This window comes from Mastigoproctus giganteus, chromosome 9 (genome assembly GCF_048544385.1).
Source record: "Mastigoproctus giganteus isolate SK-2022 chromosome 9, ASM4854438v1, whole genome shotgun sequence".
Classification (NCBI taxonomy): Eukaryota; Metazoa; Arthropoda; class Arachnida; order Uropygi; family Thelyphonidae; genus Mastigoproctus; species Mastigoproctus giganteus.
Genome location: NC_143583.1, coordinates 193,466,453 through 193,489,942, shown reverse-complemented (window position 1 = coordinate 193,489,942; position 23,490 = coordinate 193,466,453). Strand labels below are relative to the sequence as shown.

At 37.6% G+C, this 23,490-nt stretch overlaps 1 protein-coding gene across 1 annotated transcript; it reads left to right on the top strand.

Annotated features, from left to right (window-relative positions):
* The first annotated feature begins 8,229 nt into the window (after window positions 1-8,229).
* Window positions 8,230-16,621, top strand: LOC150080989 (U20-hexatoxin-Hi1a-like). The gene is made up of 4 exons (XM_090380878.1): window positions 8,230-8,343; window positions 8,909-8,942; window positions 11,699-11,926; window positions 16,428-16,621. The coding sequence occupies exons 1-4, from the start codon at window positions 8,230-8,232 to the stop codon at window positions 16,577-16,579; spliced, it is 528 nt and encodes a 175-aa protein (XP_090237004.1). The 3' UTR covers window positions 16,580-16,621.
* Window positions 16,622-23,490: the final 6,869 nt, after the last annotated feature.

Below are 23,490 nucleotides of genomic sequence, written 5' to 3'. Positions count from 1 at the left end.
TATTTTTCGATAAATCATCGATAGAACACAATGGGCTTTCCTGGCCGCCTGTTTACACTGCTCAGAAAACTTCTGAACTTCTGCTCTTATCGTAATTCACAAATCTTTTCTTCTAATACTGTTTTTAATTCACCCTCACCAAGTGTATAAGTTATTTTGGGATTGCTATTTCCCAAGTGTCCAAATTGGACCAAGAGATCGTCCAAGTACTTTATAAGGCAGCGAAGAGCACGCGTTTGCCGTTTTTTTTTTTTTTTTATTTAACTTTTGTAAGTTTATAGGCAAGACATCTAATGGTTAAATTTATTATTGCAGTCCCTTATTAGTTGTTTAAGGAGCCTAGAAAGCGTCAGTAGCATTCCTATAAATTGTGCATATTTAGGCTGGGCATGTATGTAGGAGTCAAAAGCTGGAATTTTCAGCAGGAAAGCGGTCTCTGCTGGAGATCGTGTAATGGTATTCCTTTAAATAGCCTTTGTAAAAGATTCTTTCATTCTTCCGATCCTTAACGCTAATCAAAACTCGAACCTTTTACAAATCGGTGGCAGGAAGATGTGTCTACTGCACTGCACTGCGGTGAAGGAGCTCTTTTCTTGTTGCATAATAGAAATAAATTTATCTCAGCAGAATTATGAATCGTTAAAGTTTAAAATATGACATTTATTGTTGTACAGTAAAAGCCATTTACAGCCTCAATGGCAAGTGTCTCTCATTAACAGGATACTTTTTTTCAAGTTTGTCAAGATAATGAGAAAAATTCTCATATTAGGGTTATCCTAGAACAACTTCATCCACTCATGTTTATTATGTCCATAAATTGTGTGTACTCTCTGGTCTGTTTGCTTGTTTTAGCTGGACAAACAACCTGAGGTTTCGGGAAAAAAAACTTTGTGTCCTCGTTTGTGCCCGACTAACTCAGCCACGGTGTGAAAAAAACGCCAAAAGCCTATAAAAGATCCTTGCGTCATCGATAGGATTCGAACTCAGACCTTTTACACCTGTTGAACGAAGGACGTGAGTCTAACCACCGTGCTACTCGCGAGGACAGGATAGAGCATTGAATCGATTCAATCGAACAGGAAGAAACATTTCTAACAAATAAGAAAAGGAATTCTAGATTAAGGAAAGAAGCAGAAGAAGCAAAAAATGTTTTTCCTTTAAGACAAAAAAGAATCCTGGAGAACGTTATGATGACAGTTGTCGACCAGTTTGGTTGTTTTGCTTTGAGAATCAACGCTGTTGGTTTCCATTATATGGATTGTTATAGTACTTTTCTTCTGTACTGACAATCTTATATGAATTTTTGAGGTGATTTCCGGAGTGTACACGAATATTTGGTATGGGAGGAAAGGCTGGTTTTCTCAAATGTACTACTGTATGTGGAAAACGTTTGGCTCAAAATGAAATAAGAGAGATGTTCCAGTGGTATATATGCCGGGGTAATGGAGTGTTAATGGTTCCTCGAATCATTTTGATGAGCGAGAGAGAGAGATTAGTATGAGCTATGAAGTATGTTTAGGCCATTTATGTTTGAATGACACTCAGCGAAGGGACCCGTAATGTTTTGGAAAAAAAAATTGCCTGATGTTGTTTATGGGAACAGTAAATACCCATAGTTTAGCTGTAGAGAGCTAATGGTAATGATACAAACAGACTTCCTTCGCATTTATGCTCTATCGCTATAGTGCTTGTTTAGCATTGTTTTAACTGACTTTTAATTATAATTATTGAATTATTACATTAACCGGTTAACTGGTATTTATACTGATGCTTTAATATTAATACTTTAAATTATTAAGTAAACTTTGCAAATTGAATAAAATTTCACACTGCACTTAGCCCCTCTGCTCCTTGTTTTAAGCTCTTTGAGTTGTTATATTTGAAGTAGAGGAGGTCGTCACCAACTTTTCTAAGTTAAATTTGGAAATTTCACTTGCAATTGTTCAAGTAAAATTATCAAATGGTCGGTAAGGTGATTGCTAATAATTTTCTAATAGTCTTTTCAAAAAAAAAAAAAAAGCTTGCTCTGTACTTTATTACTAATACTGTACTTTGTCATTCGTAATTATCAATTACTGCCATCTGTTCTCTTCGAGCTGCATATTGAAGATATCGAATTGGATACCTCAAGATATGATCATAAAATATCTCAAGTGTGTCAAGAAGTCCAATACCAGGAGAATTTTTTTTTTTTCTGGCGCATTTGCTGAGCGTGAATAATCTGCATGTGCCATATTCTCAGGTAGCCCGATAATCATATCAACATGATAAATTTTTAAGCAACAGGTTCACACGTTCACCACCCACTTAACTGTGTTATAAAATAGAAGGAAGGCATACACTCTTTTTCCTTCGTGTCTGGTAAGTAACACGGTGTAGTAGTTTAGTGATTACTGTACTTAAACTATACTATTCTGAGGGTTTTAAATATCAAAATGATAAAATATTCGAGATGTCATTTTGAAAATGCTTGCTAAGAACTGTAAATGTTTGTAGGCAAACATTTACAGTCGAGCCGATAGGAGAGGCAAAAAGGCGACCGCCTAGGAACCATTTTTGAAAGGCACCGGCTCTTTACTATTTAATTATAAATAATATATTATAAAAAGCGCAAAACTCACACCTCACCTTAAAGAACATATATATAAGGGACGCCATTTCGTATATCTCCTCAAGCGACAAAATGTCTGTGCTCAGCTCTGCATAGAAGACTGGAAATCTGGTCGAGAGGATTTCGATCAGATTTCCTTCCTATAGGATTTAAAAATTTTTGGCTCCTTTTCTTTGTCTGATTGAAATAGTAGGTCAAATCAAGTTCAGTGGTCCTGATTACCGATAGAGGCCACGAAAATAAAGATTAGACAGATAAAAGGCATACTTTAATCTCTCTGTATTAGATAAGCAAGCTGTGTTTACGCAATAAATAAAAGATGTCTGAAATCTGAGAATTTAAATGTTACCTCGGGAGTCCTAGCAGATGGAAATCATCATCATCCTATTCTTTATTTTCTGCATCATTCACTGCTTGATATTATTTTATAAAAGTCTTAAACGTAGTTCTTAATGATTAGCTTTAAAAATCTAAGCTCATCTCATGGCATTGTTCAAGGATTTTGTTTCTCTGTTGAGGTCAAATGATTCTTATGGATCGATATCTGCCGGTCTCGAAAATTAAAACGAAATTTGTTCATCAACCACGGTTTGTGAGCAGCTTACATTTTATTTATTTATTTAATTATTTATTTATTTAGTTAGTTAGTTATCTATTATTATTTGTTTTCTTTTATTTTCGGGCTTCGTGGGTAGCACATTTGGTAGAACCGCCGTCCTTCCCACACTGGAAAAGACCTGAGTTCGAGTTCTGTCGATAACGTGAAGAAATTTTATGCTTTTTCACAAAGTGGCTGAATTAGTCGGTCTCAGTTGATGATGTTTTCTAAAGCAAAACAGAAAATGGACCACAGAACACAGAGACAGTATATAAGGAGCAATATGGCCTTAGTCGAGGATGCTCCTAAAACCCTATAATAACAACTACTTCCACTTTTGGTACTCTAGAATCTCCTATATAAAGGCGTCATTATGTCTTTCCTCATCTGAGGTTAAAAAAAAAAAAAATGATATTAGGCCACTCGTGAATTACCTCATCTACCCGTGTGTATTATGTCCGTAAATTGAGTGTGTTCCTAGTCGGTTTGCCTCTATTGCTGGACGAACCCGAGTTCCATAGAGAAAAAACCTTGCTATCCTCATCTGATTTTAATCATCCACTGAATGAAAAAAGCCCATGAAAGTTCCTCGCATCCTTGACGTGATTCGAACCAACGCCTTTTCCATGCGGTGTAATCCTTTTCCATAATGGAAAAGGTTTAATGGAAACGTGGTGTAATCCTTTCCCATAATGGAAAAGGATTATCATCAGCCATTTTCAATCCACTGCAGGATGAAGGCCTCTCCAGCAACTTTCCAGTTCCTTCTGTTTTGAGCACTGGCCATCCATTTACTACCCACAAACTCATGAATTTCATCTATCCATCTCCGCCTTTGTCTTCCAGGTTTTCTTCTAGCTCCTCTTGGGTACCATTCTGTTATTTTCTTAGTCCATCTGTCATCATGTCTTCGAGCTATGTGTCCTGCCCAAGACCATTTTAGTTCTTTAGTTTTGATAAGAATGTCCTTTACTTGAGTTTGCTGCCTAATCCATGTGTTTCTCTTCTTATCTAACAGTCTGATTCTCAATATAATTCGTTCCATTCTTCGCTGTGTAGTTCTCAGCTTCTCTTCCATTCTTTTGGTGAGTGCCCAAGTTTCACTTCCATAAGTCATGGTGGGGAGTATACATTGGTACATTATTTTACGTTTCAGACAAACTGGGACATTGCTCTTCAGTATGTGACTATATTTCCTGAATGCTATCCATCCAAAATTTATTCTTCTCTTGACTTCCAGCCATTTATCATTATTACAGCTAATAACTTCTCCCAGATAAGTATATGACTCCACCTTTTCAATTACTGCTCCTTCAATCATTATTTCCCTTTCCGTGGCATACTTGTTCATCATTACTTTTGTTTTAGCCATATTCATCTTTAGTCCAAAATCCTTACTAACTGTGCATAACTGATTAAGATTTTCCTCTAATTCTTTGGGATCGTGGCTTATAACCACAATGTCATCTGCAAATCGTAAATGGTTTAGGTACTCTCCGTTCACATTGACTCCTTTCTGCGACCAGTCTAATCTTCTGAAAGCTTCCTCAAGGGCAGCAGTAAACAGCTTCGGAGATATTGTGTCTCCTTTTCGAACTCCTTTCTCGATTTTAAATTTGCTACTGTCTTTGTCTAGTCTAATAAAGGAGGTAGCACTCTCATATATTTTCTTCAAAATCATAATATATGGGGAATCTATGCCATGTCTTTCCAGTGCCCGAAACATTGCCTTATGCTGTATAGAGTCAAATGCCTTTTCATAATCCAGAAATGCCAGGCATAATGGTGTTTTATATTCATTTGCTTTCTCCATTAGCTGTGATATTACATGAAGGTGATCCATAGTTGAGAATCCTGTCCTAAAGCCAGCTTGCTCTTTCGGTTGATTCAAGAATTCTTTCTAATCTGTTAGTAATGACCCTTGTGAACAACTTGTAGATGTGGGATAACAAGCTAATTGGTCTATAATTTCCAATTTCTGATTTATCTCCTTTCTTATGCAGCAAAACTATGATTGCATTATTCCACTGCTTAGGCATCACACCTTTTCTAATGCACTTTGTGAAGAGCCTTGCCATTTTTTGTGTTATGTCTCTTCCTCCCAATTTTAACAACTCTACAGTAACTTCATCTTCCCCCGGGGCTTTCCGATTCTTCATTTTCTTCAATGCATGTTCTACCTCATCGGGAAGAATATCGGGTATGTCGTATGCGTTGCTACTTTGCAATCCATCTTCCCTACTGCTGGTATCATTCCCAATTTCGACGTTTATAAACCAATAGCTCCTTTTAACTCAGTTTTTATGCTCATTTCAGAAATGCTTTCGTTTTTTTTCTACTATCACACTATTTTTCACAAATCACTTAATTTGACGTCAGGAGTTCTATTATTGAATGTATTAAGTTAGGAGTAAATTCTGGGAATTTGTAAACTAAATCGTCACATGTTAGCAACATTGCCTTCAATAATTTGTTTCTTAACTTTAACAACTCCACAACACTTGAATAAAAAAATATTTTATGCAAATGTTTGAACAATCCGAATTTATTTTGTTATATTTGTGGAAGTTATGTAGTCCTCAAGCAAAGAAAAGATATTACAGAATTTGTAAAAAAAAATTATGTACCGTACTTATTTTTGAGTGAAGTTCGGTAACCAAGGTAAACAATGGGCTCTACGCATCCAGATCTTTTACCATTGAAAAGTTTATAATTCCATTTAAAAATTGGTTTCTACATTTATTCTCTATTTATTTCATATTCAGTTTTGCTAATTCCTTAGTATTAAACTTACATCTGATTTATTTTTCTAATTGTTATTATTATTATTTTTTTCCTCAGGAAGATATTACAAATTCTTGCACCACCATGAAGTTTGTTCTCCTCTTCGTAAGTAATAGTCAGCATTTAAAATTGTACATAAATGTTCATCTTTGCTGTTTCTCAAACCTAGTCCATGATGCTTTCATCATCATCTACTCTTTTTGAGAAACGATACGGCATTCTGTTTATCAACAATTAAATATTGCATATTACCAATTTTTATTATTTTTTTATTTTTTTGAAGAACACATGATGAGAGTTGAAGCCCTAATGTGCGTGTGTGTGAACACATTTATGACACTAAACAATGCTTATAATGGACAATGTGATGTAAATCCAAGACAGTTATATATACATTGAGTAATAGTCTTGGCATGGAGTCGTACAGGTATCGAAAATCCTCTTGCGGTATTCCCCATCAAGCTTCTTGCACCTGGTCTCGCAGAACATCCGTAGTTTGTTCTGACTGCGGGTAGATCTGTAGATCGCGTCCAATCATGGCTCACATGTGTTCGATGGGGAGAAATCTGCGCCCAGGCTGCCCAAAATACGTCCACACTACAAAGCACTCAGAGAAAACCCCTGCGGTATGTGCTCAGGCCTTTTCTTGCTGCAAAATAGCATCAGGAACCCCAGTAAGAAAGGGGAAAGCAACGGATTCCAGAGTCTCAGAGACTTAGCGGCGAGCAGTCAGATTGCTGTTGACGAACACCGACGACGATCGACTATCAAAACTGATCTCTCTCCACAACACAACACCACCAGGGCGTGCAGTGTGGCTTCAACGACTCTAGGATCATTGCGTTCACCAAGTCGTCGCTACATATGAATGCATCGGAGCTCAAGCAGAAGTGCGATTCATCGCTAAGTCCACTTGACGCCTTTCTGTATCACAGGTGTCCCGTGCGCTGCACCATTCTAGATGCTGTGAACATTGGGAACATGGACAGAGGACAAAAGCAATCAACGTAATCAGCGTGCAATGTACAATGGTTCTACTGGTTACCAGCCAGCTGATGTCACAGCTGGATAAGATGATCCTCCCATTCTGCAGTCCTCCATCGTGCTTCAGTCCCATTCTACGAGCAGTTATATCTTCCCGCAGCCATTGTTGCCAACATCTGTTCACTAACAAACCAAAACAAACTATTATATTAGGCCACCCGAATATTTAAATTCATCTGCCGTGCATTGTGTATTATGTCTGTAAATTGCGTGTGTTCTATGGTCGATTTGCCTGTTTTGGCGGACGAAAAATACCCAGTTTCTGGGGGTAAAACGTTGCTATCTACGCCTGAGACCGACTAACTCAGACACGGAGTGGAAAAAAGCTCATTAAAGTTCCTCGCGTCATCGACGGGATTCGAACCCGGGCCTTTTCCACTCGGTGTGGCGAAGACGGTGACGATACCACTGTGCTACGCAAGCAGACATCTGTTCACTGTGGTATTGTTACGGCTGCCATGTTTGGCAAGGAAGCGACCATCCAGTCTCCCGAAGGGCGATAATCCGCCCTCTGTCCAAGTCGCCGAGTTACTGATATCGGTATCGAACGTGGCCTTGGTGTTCCGATAATTCCTTCTGGGTGCCGCAATTTAAATGGAATGTATTTTTAAGTACCTATATAACAAATCCGTTATGTCTCTCTGTCCGGTATGCTCTTTGAACTTGAATAACTCAAAGACTAAACAAGCTTTTGACCTGATGCCTTTTGCAATAGGATTTATTTAGCAATAAAACTGATGGGGGGAAAAAATCCAAAAACTTTTCCGACCGATGTTGAAACCCCTAGAATTGATATAGCTCCCAATGAAACTACACTGGTCGACAAAATTAACAAAACAAAATGTTTTTCATGAATATTTTATTGTAAACAGTGTCGCTGAAGGCAAATATTTGATATAATAGGCATCCTGTCATAAAAATTCAGTGTATTCAATATAAATCGATCTACTACTTTATAAAAAGCAAAATATGCAAATTATTCGTGCCTATAAAAACACGGGTTACGACCACATCACTTCATTCCCGTTTTTGGCTTGCTCAGTGGGATAGCCACATCTCCAGTACTCAGGATGGCAAGTCATCGTCGTTTAGTTGATTCTTTCAGATGGCGGGAAATTGACCAAGGTTGCCCGAGGGCTAAGTCGACCGGACAGACTGCTATCTGGCTCTAAGAGCAAGACAGAACCCTACGATGTCCTGTTATCCACTGACTCTTAAGGTTCTTACGACCACAGGTGAAAATATTTCCAACCGGACTACGTTAAGAAGGCTTAATTCAAGTGGAATCTACACAAAGGAGCCAAAGGTTTGTACCCCATTAAACCCCAAACCACCGCAGAGCTCGCCGAAACTGGTGCCATGAAGATGTGATGAAGATGCGAATACGAGTATACTTCTTCTACATCATTAGTATATATATGTGCGAAGTGTCAATATTTCACACATTATGATCATGCCATTATCTTCGAATGCTTTTGATAACAGTGTACGTAATATAAGAGTTATTTACGATCCTTTCTCGCCTGGATTTAATTTCTGGTAAGATGTACCCAGATTCAGAAAATGTACGCAGAAATGAAATCCAAGTATCCAGGATATGAGCATAGTGGCATTTGTCAACGTCATGATAAATTTTATAAAAGGTAACTAGTTAAGTCACAATTGTTGATGTCAAAATTTAATGAAAAATCTAATCAAATTTAATTTAATCAAAATTTGATGAAAAATCATTACTGCTTGCAATCCGTCCAGTCTCCCGAACCCCAGGTATACTTACTGCAAAGATTTATCATTATTTCATTCTAATCAAAATAATCAAATAAAATTAACCAGTCATTCAAATCAAATGTTCATTTTTTTTTAATTTACAGGCTGTTTTTGCTGTATTAGTTGCAGCGACCATAGGTAAGTAAAAGTAATTTCAATTCACATTTCTGACTATTACTTCTCTCTCTCTCTCTCTCTCTCTCTCTCTCTCTCTCTCTCTCTCTCTGTATGTATGTATGTGCACACACACAATGATCCATGAACTGTACCTAACTACTTAATACCGTATTAGACCACGGTTCGCACCAAAAACAGCCGCTATTCGCCTAATCATTGACTTCAGTAGATGTGTGAACACGTCCTTAGGGATTTTCAGCCACGCTGCCTGCATGGCTTTCCACAGTGTCGGAATAATAGATAAGTTTGTACTTGTGTACGTTCATCCTTAGGTGCCTGCAGAGATATCATCGCAGCAATCGGAACATGATCGGACGGGAGGAAGTTCTCAGTTAAGGTCAGGGTTTCCTCTACTAAACAGTTTGAGAAGATGCGCTGCAGGGTGGCATCGCCGTGTGAGGGAGGAACATGAATAAGACCAATGCCCATTTCCGAAATGTTCAATGACAGAGTATCTATGAGCTTCTTTGTGGCTGGCAGTGGAAGGTTAAAGTCTCCGAGGATGATGAGCTTTTGCCGATAATTGATTGTGGATGACAGCCATGCTGTCAGATTAAGGACAGAATCCTCAGAAACTGATGGAGGTAAATAAACGGCACACACAGAGATCGACAAACCAGCAATTCGGTGCGGCATAGTCCATTACGGATGGGGTGGTCACAATTCAGCGATCACTGAATATATATATATATATATATATATATACCCAGTGCATGTATATATATATATATATATATATATATATATATATATATATATATATATATTAGGAATGGCAAATATAGGTATGAAAATGGTGGTTTGCTATGATCTGTACAGCGAACACAGCAGCCCAAAGTTTTCATACCTATTTTAATTTGTCACTCCTAATACCTATACTTTTCAAGCTATTTTCTTCCTATTCTGCTTCCAGTTCTACAGCAACCTTACCTCACATCTTCCTCCGTTTACCCCTTTTTAGGTTAGTTTGATTTTACAATTCATTTTAAATTTCTTAGTATATACAGGGTCGTCGGAAAAGGTGTCCGTGATTTTCGTTTTAATTATCTTCGGAAATATTTGATCGATTGCTGTGATCGTAGCAGCAAACAGCGTGGTAACTCACTAAGTTTTATTTGACACCTCAACAATGACCTTGGCTGCGCCGTGAGTATGCCCAGAATCTCCAACGCGCACCGCCCCAGTCAGTGTCAGTCAGTAAGATGGTCAATGCCAGTTTCCTTAAGCTGGTTAAACCAACGTATTATAGTCTTGTCTGTGAGTACGTCGGTATTGACGTTGCACTGTTACGACAGATTTAAATTCAGCGCACTAGAAAACACACTGCGCTTTCTGTTGCACAGTCGCCATCTTATTGACACTGACTGAGGCGGTGCGTATAGGAGTCATTCTACGCACACTCACAGCGCAGCCAAGGTCATTGTTAGGTGTCAAATAAACCATAGTGAGTTACCACAATGTTTGCTGCTACGATCACAGCAATAGGTCAAATATTTCCGAAGATAATTAAAATGAAAATCACGGACACCATTTTCGATGACTCTGTACTTATGAGCCAAAACATTACGACCATTTAACTAATAATGTGTTGGGCCGCCTTTCATCGTGATAAATGCTTGAACCTGGCACGGCATCGACTCGCCAGACCGCAGGTTACCTCAGGTATCCTGAACCAACTGGATGTCCAGGAATTTGGCAACGGGGCGAGACACTGGCGAATGCAGAATTCCACCGCATCCCATAAATGTTCGATGGGATTGATGCCGGCGAATTTGGCGGCCAGGGGTGCACACGAAATGCTTATACCTGATCCTCAAACTATTCTTACATTAATGCGGGCCTTGTGACACGGGGCGTTCTCTTGCTGAGAGTGTAGTGCCATTTGGATATAGTCACCATGTAGACCAAAACTTGGTCAGAAACAATGCCAGGTAGGATCTGGCAGCGAGGGTGTGTTCAATGGGGATATCCATGAAATCATCCTCCAAACCATAATACCACCGCCGTTTTCATCTAATCCTGCTGTCTGGTTGCAGCTGCGCGTCATCGTACAATGTCATGAAGGAACTGGAATATTGTTTCATCACACCAGGCAACTCTTTTCCAGTCGTCCAATGTCCAGCAATGGTATTCCCGTGCACACTGCAGGCGGATGTGTCGATGACGGTCAGTCAACACGGGCATATGAGCAGGTCACTTACTGCATAGGTTTATTCAAAAAAGCATCTGCTGGACATTGTGCCTGGAAACGTTTGTCTGTCATTCCTGGTTGTATTCTGCTGTTGAGGGATCATTAGTAGTCTGTTGTCCCGGACAGAACATTCCAACTGCCGTTCATCTCGATTGTCAATCAGTGGTCGTCTCCCCAAGGGTGGCTGTATCCCTCTTTGGACCATTCGCGCCACACCTTCACTACAGTTTCCCCCGAACAGTTGACAATGCCTGCGGTCTTTGAGATGCTGACCCCCTCCTTCTTAGCGCCGTAAATCATTCCTCGTTCAAACTGCGTCAGTTCCTTCCCTTTCCCCTTTGTAAATTGTCATCCTTATCCGTTTCATAGGGAAAAGAATAACTGTACCGTTTTAAACACACAAAAAATGGAAAGGTATTTAAATTGTCCAGCAAAAGTCGAGATTTAAATCCTATGCTTTCATATTCCACTTACAGACTGTTTCTATCGAATCAGTTAAAATAATTCTTTCCAATTCATTTTGCAGCTAAAACACGGTGTGAAGAAGAACGTGAAAGAGAAGAAAACAGTGCGGCTAATGATTTATTCAAGCTAATCCCTGAATGCGACGAGAATGGCGATTATAAAGATAAGCAGTGCTATAAAAACAGCAAGTTCTGCCGCTGTTTTACCAAATCTGGAGAACACGCTTCCTGGCCATCTGCTATTCTTAAATCGTGCAAATGTTTAATTGAGAAACACGAAGCAGGAAAAGGTAAGTTGAAGGAATTTGCAGTAGAATTATCTCAGCAGTAGGTTAAAGATTTACGTTATAACACCGCTACTTAGAAGATCAATAGATTACTTGCATTCTTTGACGGAGGAGGGGTGAAAATGAAAATATTTCCACGTCTAATGTGGGCCACATCGTTGCTCAACCACACGATTCCACACCACCGAATCAAAGACAACAGTAGACGGTGAAAATCGTTCATCCATCTCACCAGCACTACAAGCAGGGTGAAATGACGCAATGTGACGTTAAAATTTCTTAGATTCTGGACCACTGTTGATTAAATTTCTTCAGAGTGATGTGTCAATTGGTGCTCAAAGATGTGACACAATAGCACATTTATACTAAACTCTCTTTCAGCCTAAGTTGACTGCAAATTAATAAAATGTATTAATGCATACTGCTCCCATTAGTAGCATATCACATTATATTTTGTCAATATAAATATTAAAATATGTTTTTAAAAATATATATTCAAAATGAATGTTAATATTATAAATACAAATTAATATTACAAAACTATCACAATACATGTTCATAGAAAATTATATAACTTTAAATGCTGTTAATGCCATTGTAACCAATTTTTGAATGTTGGAGTATTACATAGAAATAAATTGGCTGCGATAGGCTTTTCTTTGGTGTCAATTTAGGGGAACAGTCCAGCAAGTACAAGCAGGGGAGGACGTCCCGATGGTGAAAGGGATGCAGTGCGCCCGAGCGGCAACGTTCAAGGGACACCTGAAAATTACATACACATATGAAGAAAATTTTAAAGGGGGAGCGCCACATACCCTAGGAACGCTCCTGAGTACAAAAATCCAGCCATTTATACCCTGAAGGTGACATCAAACACTTTCAATGAGAAGTACTGAAATACCACGTTCCAGTTCCTCTTAGGCTGTGTATAATCTCAACTTAGTACTTTATTGCTCATGACATTTTGAGTGAAAAAATAAAATAAAAAACTACTGCACTCTCGTTCATTCAGTGCTGTGTCAATAATATCCTGTTTAAAAAGGCTGATGTATCCAGAGCTGCAAAAAAGCGAGGCACTAGGGGGCCTTTCCATTAGGAAAACCTGATATATTCAAACTTATCCCTGAATATGACTAGAATGGCGATTATAAAGAAAAACAGCACCATGAAAAGAAATTCTGCTTGGCCAACTCGTGAAGAACACACTTCCTGGCCGTCTGCTGTAATTTAAGTGACAACTGTCAAATTTAGATATCTTGCAATTGTAGGATTTTTGGCCGATCAGCATCTATTTGTATTGACGATTTATTGTAAACTCTACTGACTTGGTTGTCGTGCCGGAGTATAAACAGAAAATTTATTTATTTATTTATTTATTTATCTCAAGCCATATTGCACCGTATATAATGTCTGTAAATTGCGTGTGTTCATGGTCGGTTTGCTGGTTGAAATACCCGAGTTTTCTGGAGAGAAAAACATGTCCCCTTTACTTAAGATCGACTAATCCATCCACATTGTAAAAAAGATCCATACAAATTCCTCATGTCATTGACGGGATTCAAACTAAAGTCTTTTCCGCTCGGTGTGGGAAGGACGATGATTATACCATGTTACCCACGAGGCTCAACAGTTGTGACTCTACGCGGTAGCACGCCGGGTGGAAAAGGCCCGTGTTCGAACCCCGTCGATGACGCAAGGAAATTTTTTGGGCATTTTTCAGTTCGTGACCGAGTTAGTCGGTCTCATGTGTAGATGGCAAATTTTTCCACTTCTGAATTTGGAAGTTTTTGTTTAGTAAAAAAGGCAAATCGATCACAGAACGCACTCAATTAACCAGTGCGTTCAGGTGGCCTAATATAATAGTTTGGTTTGGTTTTTGGTTAAAAACTCAATGATTTTCCTGGATTAATTTGCAAGCAAATTTTTCGACAGTAGATAACTCGTAATCTCAGGATGTTCCTGATTGCGTGACTGATTTTGATGATTTCTTCCAGGCTGAAACGTGTATTTTCAGATCAGCGTAGCTAATTAGGTCAGGTTTATTACTGACCAGGGGATGTAGGGATTGTATGACGTAGGAAAGAGAAGCCCAGAGAGTATGCCAGTTGTGGAACAACTGTAGTTAGTTTTGATGAATAGTGGTGGCAACATCACACAGCTTGATGGTTCATTCTTAAACAGTGCATGGAGAAAATGCAGTATTTCTTCTATCTGAATGTGATCGGCTAATAGACTAAGCAAGAAAAGAAACTTACAACCAAATTTATATTCCAGTCAATATACTTTATTGCACCTTCTGAATGGTTGTCAGAAACAGTTAATATAGTTTTGGTCACTAATGGTCACTAATGTTTGTGATGGCGTATCGTGTGAGGCACAGAAGCCTTTTTTTCTCTATAATTTTCAGAATGCTACAGGAGTTTGAAATGAGCCTGAAATGAAACTGATGTTGGTTGGACCTTTTTAATCCAATTTCATAATTATTCCACTGAGGTGGAAAGAAGCATTTGAAGCGGACATTATTCATGATGGCAAGGAGGGGGGGAGTCAACGATATAACCTAGTCATTTGGGTAAATAATAATGAATAAAAGATGCCATCCAGTAATCATTTGCGGTTTAGTCCATTTAATCAAACGCGATACAGATATGCAACTAATTTAGGTTCTTATTTCTATTAAATGCAGCGTAGACGTTCCGAAGATTTAAGTAAAGGATGGCCATCGGAAGGAGTCACAAACTTAGGTGATTAGAGCTTTCACCATGCCATAAATGTATCAACCTTAAAGTTAAGATGACAGTAACAGATAAAAGTATCTCAAAGTCAAGTTCAAAGTCATCCAAGAGTTAAAATATCCCAGGATAACCATGATCTCATTCAGTTAATAGCAAGTAATCACAGAAGGACAAATGGTGTCTATTTCAGACTCTCAGAATCCTCAGTTAAAGGGGATAGTTTCAAGTAAAACAGTGTAGAGAAAGCTTCAGAAAAGTAGCTGGATGAGAGACGGAGATGGTTTGCATTCCCTTCATTTTTTTACCCAGAGATTTGGTTTGATTTGATGCAGGCAACACTGTCTTTATAGCCCAGACCAATGTTCTCTTTACAAATGAATCAAAATGAGATGGTATGTGTGTTGCGTCTTATAAAGAATGACTCCCATCTCTCTGACATCAGGGAAATGGTTCACTATCAAGGCGGTGTATAATCTGCAGAGATATCGTGAAGAACTGAAGCACATTTCACCTATCTGTGAGGCAGATACCTTGAATATCCCAAAAATATAGAAACGAGATTCTTTAGCACCACGAGGCTTTTTCAGAGGTGCCAAAGACCCTGAATTGATTTTCAGTAATAATGATTTTCCTCACAGAGGTCAGGTGATCTAGGAATTCCCCCAAAATGTGGATATTCTAACAACGTAATGGCCATCCAGATCTTTCGACCTGAATTCAACAGAGCATATCTGTAAAGCTTGGCAGGGAAATGCACCACGATGTACGGTTTTCAGTTTGTGCCATTTTTATATTTTTAGCATAATTTACTTCAAAGCATTATTTGAGATATCAGTTATTTAAAATGTCCATAAGGTAAGAGGATAAATTAAAGACATAAAGAGAGCGACAAATCTACTAGAAAAGAAAACAAACAACTAACAGCAGTGAATAAAAACATCATTGGTTGCAGCATATGTCTGGAAACCCAGAAACGGATAAGAACCTCAAATGCATCAAGCACTGCAATTGGAAATCGAAACTCTTCTGAAACCGAACAGTAGAGTAGCGAAACTACAAAAAAGCAATATTCTCAACACTCCCTCCTGTGCACTATAACCACCATAAAAAATCAACCGAGTAAGCCCCTTGATGTGAGTCCCCTTGCGGTATAGTAGTTTCATCATGGATGCCAGAAGAACAATTTCAATCTAGAACAGGGCTCGGAATAGAATGTGAAGCACCAGAACATCATTTAGTTTCGTCAACGCATCGATGTCACGTACATAATTGATTATTAAAAATAAGATATTTTATTAATTAGTAGACTTCCATTTCGTAATTTTTTAAATTTTAATCCCTGATCTAAAACGAGACTTCTGAATGATCTATTGAAAGATAAGGGAATGAAGTCAGAAATTCTACCCAAATATAATTAAGACATGAAGCCAAAAATTCTCAAAAACCAAATACAACTATTGTTCAGTGACAACTACATGTGAGTTTTTCAACTCAACAAAATCTTAGAGAAGACCTACAGACCAAGAATTGAAATTCAAAATTCTGACAAACGTTTTTATACTTCATTTGACATTAGTTCTTCCTGAATTAATGTCAAATCCAAGCTTTCACACACTAAAATTTCAGAGGTAATACTGGAATTTAAATTAACATAGAAAAAGTATAATAAAATAGGCCCTTCGTAAGGTAGATTCGCTCATTTTTTTTATCATTGTGTGATTGGTTATAAGTTAGCAAAACAATAACAGTTATATTCTTATTTCTTTCAGATAACAGAATTGGCCAGTTCATACCTAGCTGTGAAAGTAACGGTGACTATTCTAAAAAACAGTGTCACGGTTCCACAGGTATGTGTTGGTGCTCTGACGAAGAAGGAAACAAAAAAACCGAGCCAAAAAGAGAAGATGTGAAATGTGATTAGCTGACATGTTGTAATAAATTTTAAATAAATATTGATTCTGAAGATTATGAGCAAACATTTTCTACTTCACAACGCCTAGGGACATTTTGTACTATATTTATGTGAACGCCTTGCAAACCACGTTTTTCAAAAAGAAAATTAAAACTTAAATTAAACAAACAAAAACATGGATCATGTTAGGGCTAAGAAGAGCAAAAAAACATGCACGTTCACTTCCATGTGAAGTAAACATGCATGTTTACTCCCAGGTGTATAGTAAACAAATTTTATGAATTTGGAGCACTGGTTAAGCCTTCAATTTGGACATTAGGGATATCAGAGACATGGTGCTATTCAAACATAATGGGTGAGGAATTTGAATATGGGGGAGTACAATGTGTATCGAGAGTACAGCCAGGGGAATAAGTGCTGTGCTCTTAGTTAGGAAGCACAAAGTCTAAAGCAATGGATCTCAATCTTCTATCATTCGTAACATAAAATTAAAGAGGAATATTCACGGCACATCATAATAATGACTAAAACCAAAAAGGATTTGGGGGATCCTACTACTACAAAATTTTGTGTATTTGGATGTATATTTCAGCCGTTTTGCCTCCAAATATTGGGCCCTTATCTGTAAAACCACCATTAAATATTATACAAGTTTATGCCTGGCAGCAATTAATACCCTCAGGGCCTTTTGACACCTGCCATCTCTAGTCAACAATTGGAACACAATTACAGTCAAATTCAGTTGTAGCATCATTGCCAAAGTTACAATATTTTTAATGTTTTAACTGATGTTGACTTTTTTTTTAATTATACTGAAATTAGTAGAAATTTAATTAATGAATATTAGCATTAACAGAGGCATATGATGCAAGGAAGCGAACTTATATATCAGCCAAAAAAAAAAAAAAAAAAAAACCCTTCCCATTTCACCAATCCATTCGCTTCAAAACTTTGTCCACTTCTTCTCTGAATTTATTTAACTTATCAACTTCAACAACGACAGATGGAAGTTTGTTCCAGCGTTCAACTACCCTCTGGCTAAAGGCAATTTTCGCACATCTCTTCTACAAATGTCTTTCCCCACTTTGAGTTTATGCCCGCTCAAGTGAGTAATATGGACAAGAAAAAGAATTGCGCACGATCAAACCATTCAAGGCTTTATACACCTCAATCAGATGACATCACAGTTGCCTAGTGTGCAGATGCTTCAATTTGCAGAACTAAAGGCTTTCTTCGCAAGAGCACCCCTTTGTTCCACTCACCAGTCTTGTTGCCCTTCTCTGTACTCATTCAAGAAAATCTACACTCTTCCTAAAATGAGGCCTCCAGACGTGTACGCAATACTCAAGGTGTAGCCTGACCATTGCCTTATACAAGAGGATAATCAAATCCTTATCCCTGCTGGAAAAATTCCTGTATATCATTGACAATGCTCCATGAGCTGCTCTGGTAGTCTGTCTGCACTCTCAGAAAACTTTATATCTGACTGCACAATTACCCCCAGGTCTCTTTCATTCTCCACTACTTTGAGTGTAGTACTAAACAGTTGGTACGTTATTATGGGGTTACCCATATGCAGCACTTTGCATTTGTCAATGTTAAACTTCAGTTACCACTTCTCAGCCCTTCTAGATCCTGTTGCAATAGGCATACTGTCATTAACAACTCTGGCAACTTCAACATTAAGACAGATATACCTTCATCAATTTTTAATTTTTAATTTTTTTTTTTTGTTCTCGCCTTTTTCCCATTATATACATGAGGTCAGCGTTTTTACTGTTTTGGGATGAAATTTTTATGGCCGGATGCCAGTAAAAGTCCGTGATGGGGACATACAGTGGTCATTCCCTGACCTTTCACATCCTCCGAATTTGGTGGACACGGGCTCGATCCCCGGTCTAATCACGAAGCGTGTTCTACGCACTGCTGCTCCTGCCCAACTGACTACGGAGCCACCACGTACCTTCATCAATATCATTGATAAATATATAAAACAACAATCAGCCCAAAACTGAACGCTAGGGAACTCTACTAACAACATTAGTCCAGGTAGAGCAGTGTCCATTGATTACCACTCTCTGTCTTCTTCCACTCTACCATCTCCCTTATCCATTGTACAACTTGCCTTTAATGCCATACTGATCCAATTTGTACAGTAATTTTCCATGTGCAACAATAACAAAAGCTCTACTGAAATACAAGTATATTATATCAAAATTATTTTTTACATCCAATTCCCTTGTGATCACATCATAGTATCCAATCAAACCGGTCAGATAAGCTTTCCCTGAACTTACCCGTGCTGTGTCTGAATTATTACTGCAGCATCGTCTAGATCATCCTGTAATGCTTCTTTAACTCTATTACAATGATTCCATTATTTTTCCCGTAACAGACGTTAAACTAATAGTTCTGTAATTACTCATGTCACCCTTTGATCCCCCTTTGTGAACTGAAGATATACTTGCATAACTCCAGTCCGTGGGTTCTTCCCAAGTCCTAACTCAACAATGCTCTCATAATTACGGTTAAGAGTTTGCTTACTTCCTTTGCCTTCTCCTTTAATACAACTGGATAGATCCCATCCACCCTGAAGCCTTTCTTATGTTTAACTTCGACAATTGTTCCTCCACTTTGCTCTCAATTATTATAAAATCATTTAGCTCCCTGTTACAATTTAATAAGTTTCTGTTCTCCACTTCCCTACACAATTTGTCATGTGTGAATGTAGATGCAAAATACTCATTCAGTTTGTCAGTTATCTGAGCAGGATCATCAACAATTAGACAATCGATATCAAATAGACCAATCTGATTCATTCCCATCCTTCTAGAGTTTACATAAGTAAAAAGTCTTTGCTGTTTTTCTTTGCATCCTTTAACAAAGATTTCTTGTAATCTGTCTTCAGTTGCCTGATAATTTATATGCATCCCATGCATTTTTCTTCTCTGCCATGAATCTCATTAGTTCACCTGACATCTATTTAAGCCTAAACCCCAAATAATATTTTTAGTTTGGAAAAAAAAAGCCTAGTAGCTTCCAAGATTATTTCCTTGAATTTGTTGTCGGTAACATCATCAGTTGTTCCCATTGTATGGAATTTAAAAACTGTCTGAGACCATTGTAGTCACTTTTACGAAAGCAAAAACCCTTCCCTTTACCCCATGATGGTAGTTACTTCTTTGAGTAAATCCTAAGTCAGCACACTTTGATCACTGCCGCCTAGTAGTTCCTTTCTCTGCAGATTCTTAATGCACGAAGGATCACTGCTGATAATCAGATCAATAGTATTATTACTCCCTCTGATTGCCTCTCGAACATTCTTCTGTAGAAAGCAATCATCCAACAAATCCACAAAGCCTTGCTAGTCTGCAAGTGACCAGTTCCAGTCCATATTTAGGAAGATAAAATCCCCACTTTTACTGGCCCACTCTATTTCTCTGTATAGGTGCTCTATGTACGCTTATAATACACTCCTACTCTCAATTTTGTTTTCCCAGTGCTTATGTCACAGCAAACTGAATCAACACTGAACTGTTCACCTATGTCTACTGGATGTACTTCCTTAGATTTTATAAATTTGTTATGTTATTTCCATATATTTTGTCACTCAGAGTAACACTTTTCATATAGTGGTTTTGCAGTCTTGAACATGGAATTTCATATCAACTGCACAAGTTTATTTGTTGTTTTGCTGCCTCATCTGCATTTTCATTTTTGAATATTCTATAATGGGCTGGGATCCAACAGAATAGCACAGTATGTTGTCTGTCTTATAGCTGGATCAATTTGAATTTTACTTGTTTTAGCAATGGATAGTCACTGGGTGTTCTATTCTGCACTGAGTTGAGGGAGCTTAAAGAGTCAGAATAGATGATATATGCTGTCAGCTTGTTTGAGAATCTAATTTTGCTTAAGAACTAGGCAGAAGGTAAAATGTCCTGCAGAGAAATTGCTACTCTGTTGACAGAGGCAGATTATTTATGGAATACACTCTTACTGTCTGTATCCTTTGATTTATGAAATCAGCATCGATCAGTTGTCCATCTCACCTTGTTAAAGGCAACATATGTATAAAATTCTCATCAAATTTCACATATGAACTGAAGATTAACTAGTTTGCCTTTGCAAACTGCCGTAACCTGCAAGGTTAAAAAAAATAAATTTTCTGTTTATACTCGAGGACGACCACACAGTCAGAGTTCACAAGATAGAGAGAATATACAAGAAACAGCACGATATTCAGCAATTATGGGCTTGAACCCCTGCCACTCAAAGCATGTGTTTTGCTGATAGCAGTGCGCAGATTATTCGGAAGTGAGTACTATTTAGTGGATCCTGGTAAACTGACAATTTGAAATTTGGACAGAGAGGGAGAGTAAATGGATAGGTCAATTGCAGAAGATGACCACTAAAGTGTGATGTTGCCTTTAACAAGGTGAGATGGACAATTATATTTTTGATTAACCGCCTGAATCCATCTATTTCTGTAAAAACTCACAAGGTTGGTCCATTAAAGTTCACAATAGACAAATTGGGAGTGGCAGTTGTCTCACAAACCATCAAAGTCCTTTGTGAGCAAAGAGATATTCAACAGAAGGTAAATTGAAACCAGTTAATTATTCCAAAGATGCATATGAAACTACTTCCAGTGAGGTCTGTGAAAAAATTACTTTAGATGGAAAATTGAAATTGATTAAGTGTGGCAATATCATAATGAGCGGCTTGTGAATCATTTGTCTTTTCTATATGAGGTATAACTTTTTATCATAAGATCCACTGAATGAAGTATGTCATTAATTCTTCTTGGGATAGAAGGATGAATCTGACTACTTTTTGCTGTTATTATTATGCTTATGTTTCTGTGTTAGTTCATTCATTTCAGGAAAATAAAAAGTTCTTCTGAATTCATGTTTCAATGATTAGTTTTTGCTCAAATTAGTTAATGAGATCTTTGAGATCAATAGCAGTCATATTTTTGCATTTTGACAAGTGTGTGCAAGTGCATATTAAAAACACAAAGCAAACTGAGGCAACAATATATCATGCCTATAAATTACATACATTTTGATTTGTCTGTGCTAGATGAAACACTACTTTTTGGGAGAAAAAAAACCATACGACCCTCAATTGAGATTCACTAAGCCATGTTGAGGAAAAAATTCCATAAAAATTCCATGTCACTGATAGAATTCAAACCCGAGAATTTCTACCTGGTGTGAAAAGGACGGTAATATCCATGCACTACACGCGAGGGCACAATTAACAATGACCCACTTACTATAGATCGATAAGCCTGTTGATAGATTACTCTGCATTTACTTGATTCATTTTTTTTTCGCTATTGAATGAACCACATGTTCAATCAAATATCGAGATGTTGGGTGACAAAAGGAGTCTTTGTTGCAATAGCCTGCATCAGAAGGAATACAGCATAAGGTTTGAAAGTGACAGGTGAGATACATTTTCTAGCTTCTTGGAAAGTTTTGTTCTTTACATTTTTTCACATCCTCAATCTTCCAGCCTTCACAAGAATGAGTTCCATTGCAGCAGTTTGGACATTTCATTATCTGTGTTGGACATTGATTATGCTCAGCAGATATATAGGAGATCACCTGTCTGAGGACTATTTTCATATTTTGTCAATACTTTGGTAGATATTGATTTTTCATTTCTTTTCTTTTCTTTTTTTTTTTTTCGTGATTTTTGTTTGGCAAGTTTTTTTGAAGCAATAGTTAATAAATAAGTTGAAAATCTGTACACTTAATGCATTACATAATTGTAATGTTTTAAATTTTCATACGTTTTTTCTGAAAAAATTTCGAAGAATTTTAAAAAATTCAACTGAACATATGTCGAATATTGTAAATATGATGCATGATAAATGCAGAAATCGCATAATAATAATAATGCTGATCTCATTTATGAAATTTATTGATTCCTTACAGAACACACACACTGATTACGGTGCAAGACAAGGAAAGTTGAAGAATAATTTAAAACAAAACAAAAAACTGAGAAAAGCATATGGCTGCAATAATAAACGCCCAGACACTGAAGTAGAAAAGAGGGACCTGTTTATCTTCAAAACTTCCAGTTAAACATGAATTATATAAATGTCACCTAAACCAGAAACGATTTCTGTGAAGTAACCGAAGTGGAATAAAGCCATTGAAAAGCTCCTTGTATTACTGACGAGATTCGAACCAGGGTATTTTCAACCTTGTAGGGGAAAGATGGGGATTATAACCATTGTCCTACCCACAAAGGCAATACGAACGGGTATCATGCCATAATATCATAAACCACTAATTTATTCATGCTCTAGAGATGGATGATAGTCAGTCGCTGTTCAGCCTAGGTCATGTTCAGCCGATCAGGTGAGCATTTTTTACTAGTTAGCATTTACGGGATATGCATGTTTTAAAATTATAAGTGAGTTCGAAAGAACAATGGTTAAATTTATTATTGCAGTCCCTTATTAGTTGTTTAAGGAAACCCTAAGAAGCGTCAGTAGTATTCCTATAAAAACATTTGTAAAAGATTCTTACATTCTTCCAATCCTTAACGCTAATCAAAACTCGGACCTTTTCCAAATGGGTGGCTGGGAGATGTGTCTACTGCATTGCACTACCGTGAAGGAGATATTTTCTTGTTGCGTAATAGAAATAAATTTATCACAGCAGAATTATGAATTGTTAAAGTTTAAAATACAGGATACTGATTCATTTTTCAACTCCTTATCAAGATAAGGAAAAAAATCTCATATTAGGGTTCCCCAGAACAACTTCATCCACTCATGTTTATTATGTCCATAAACTGCATGTATTCTTTGGTCCGTTTGCTTGTTTTAACTGGACAAAAAAACATGAGTTTCCGGGAGAAAAAACATTGTGTTCTCGTTTGTGACCGACTAACTC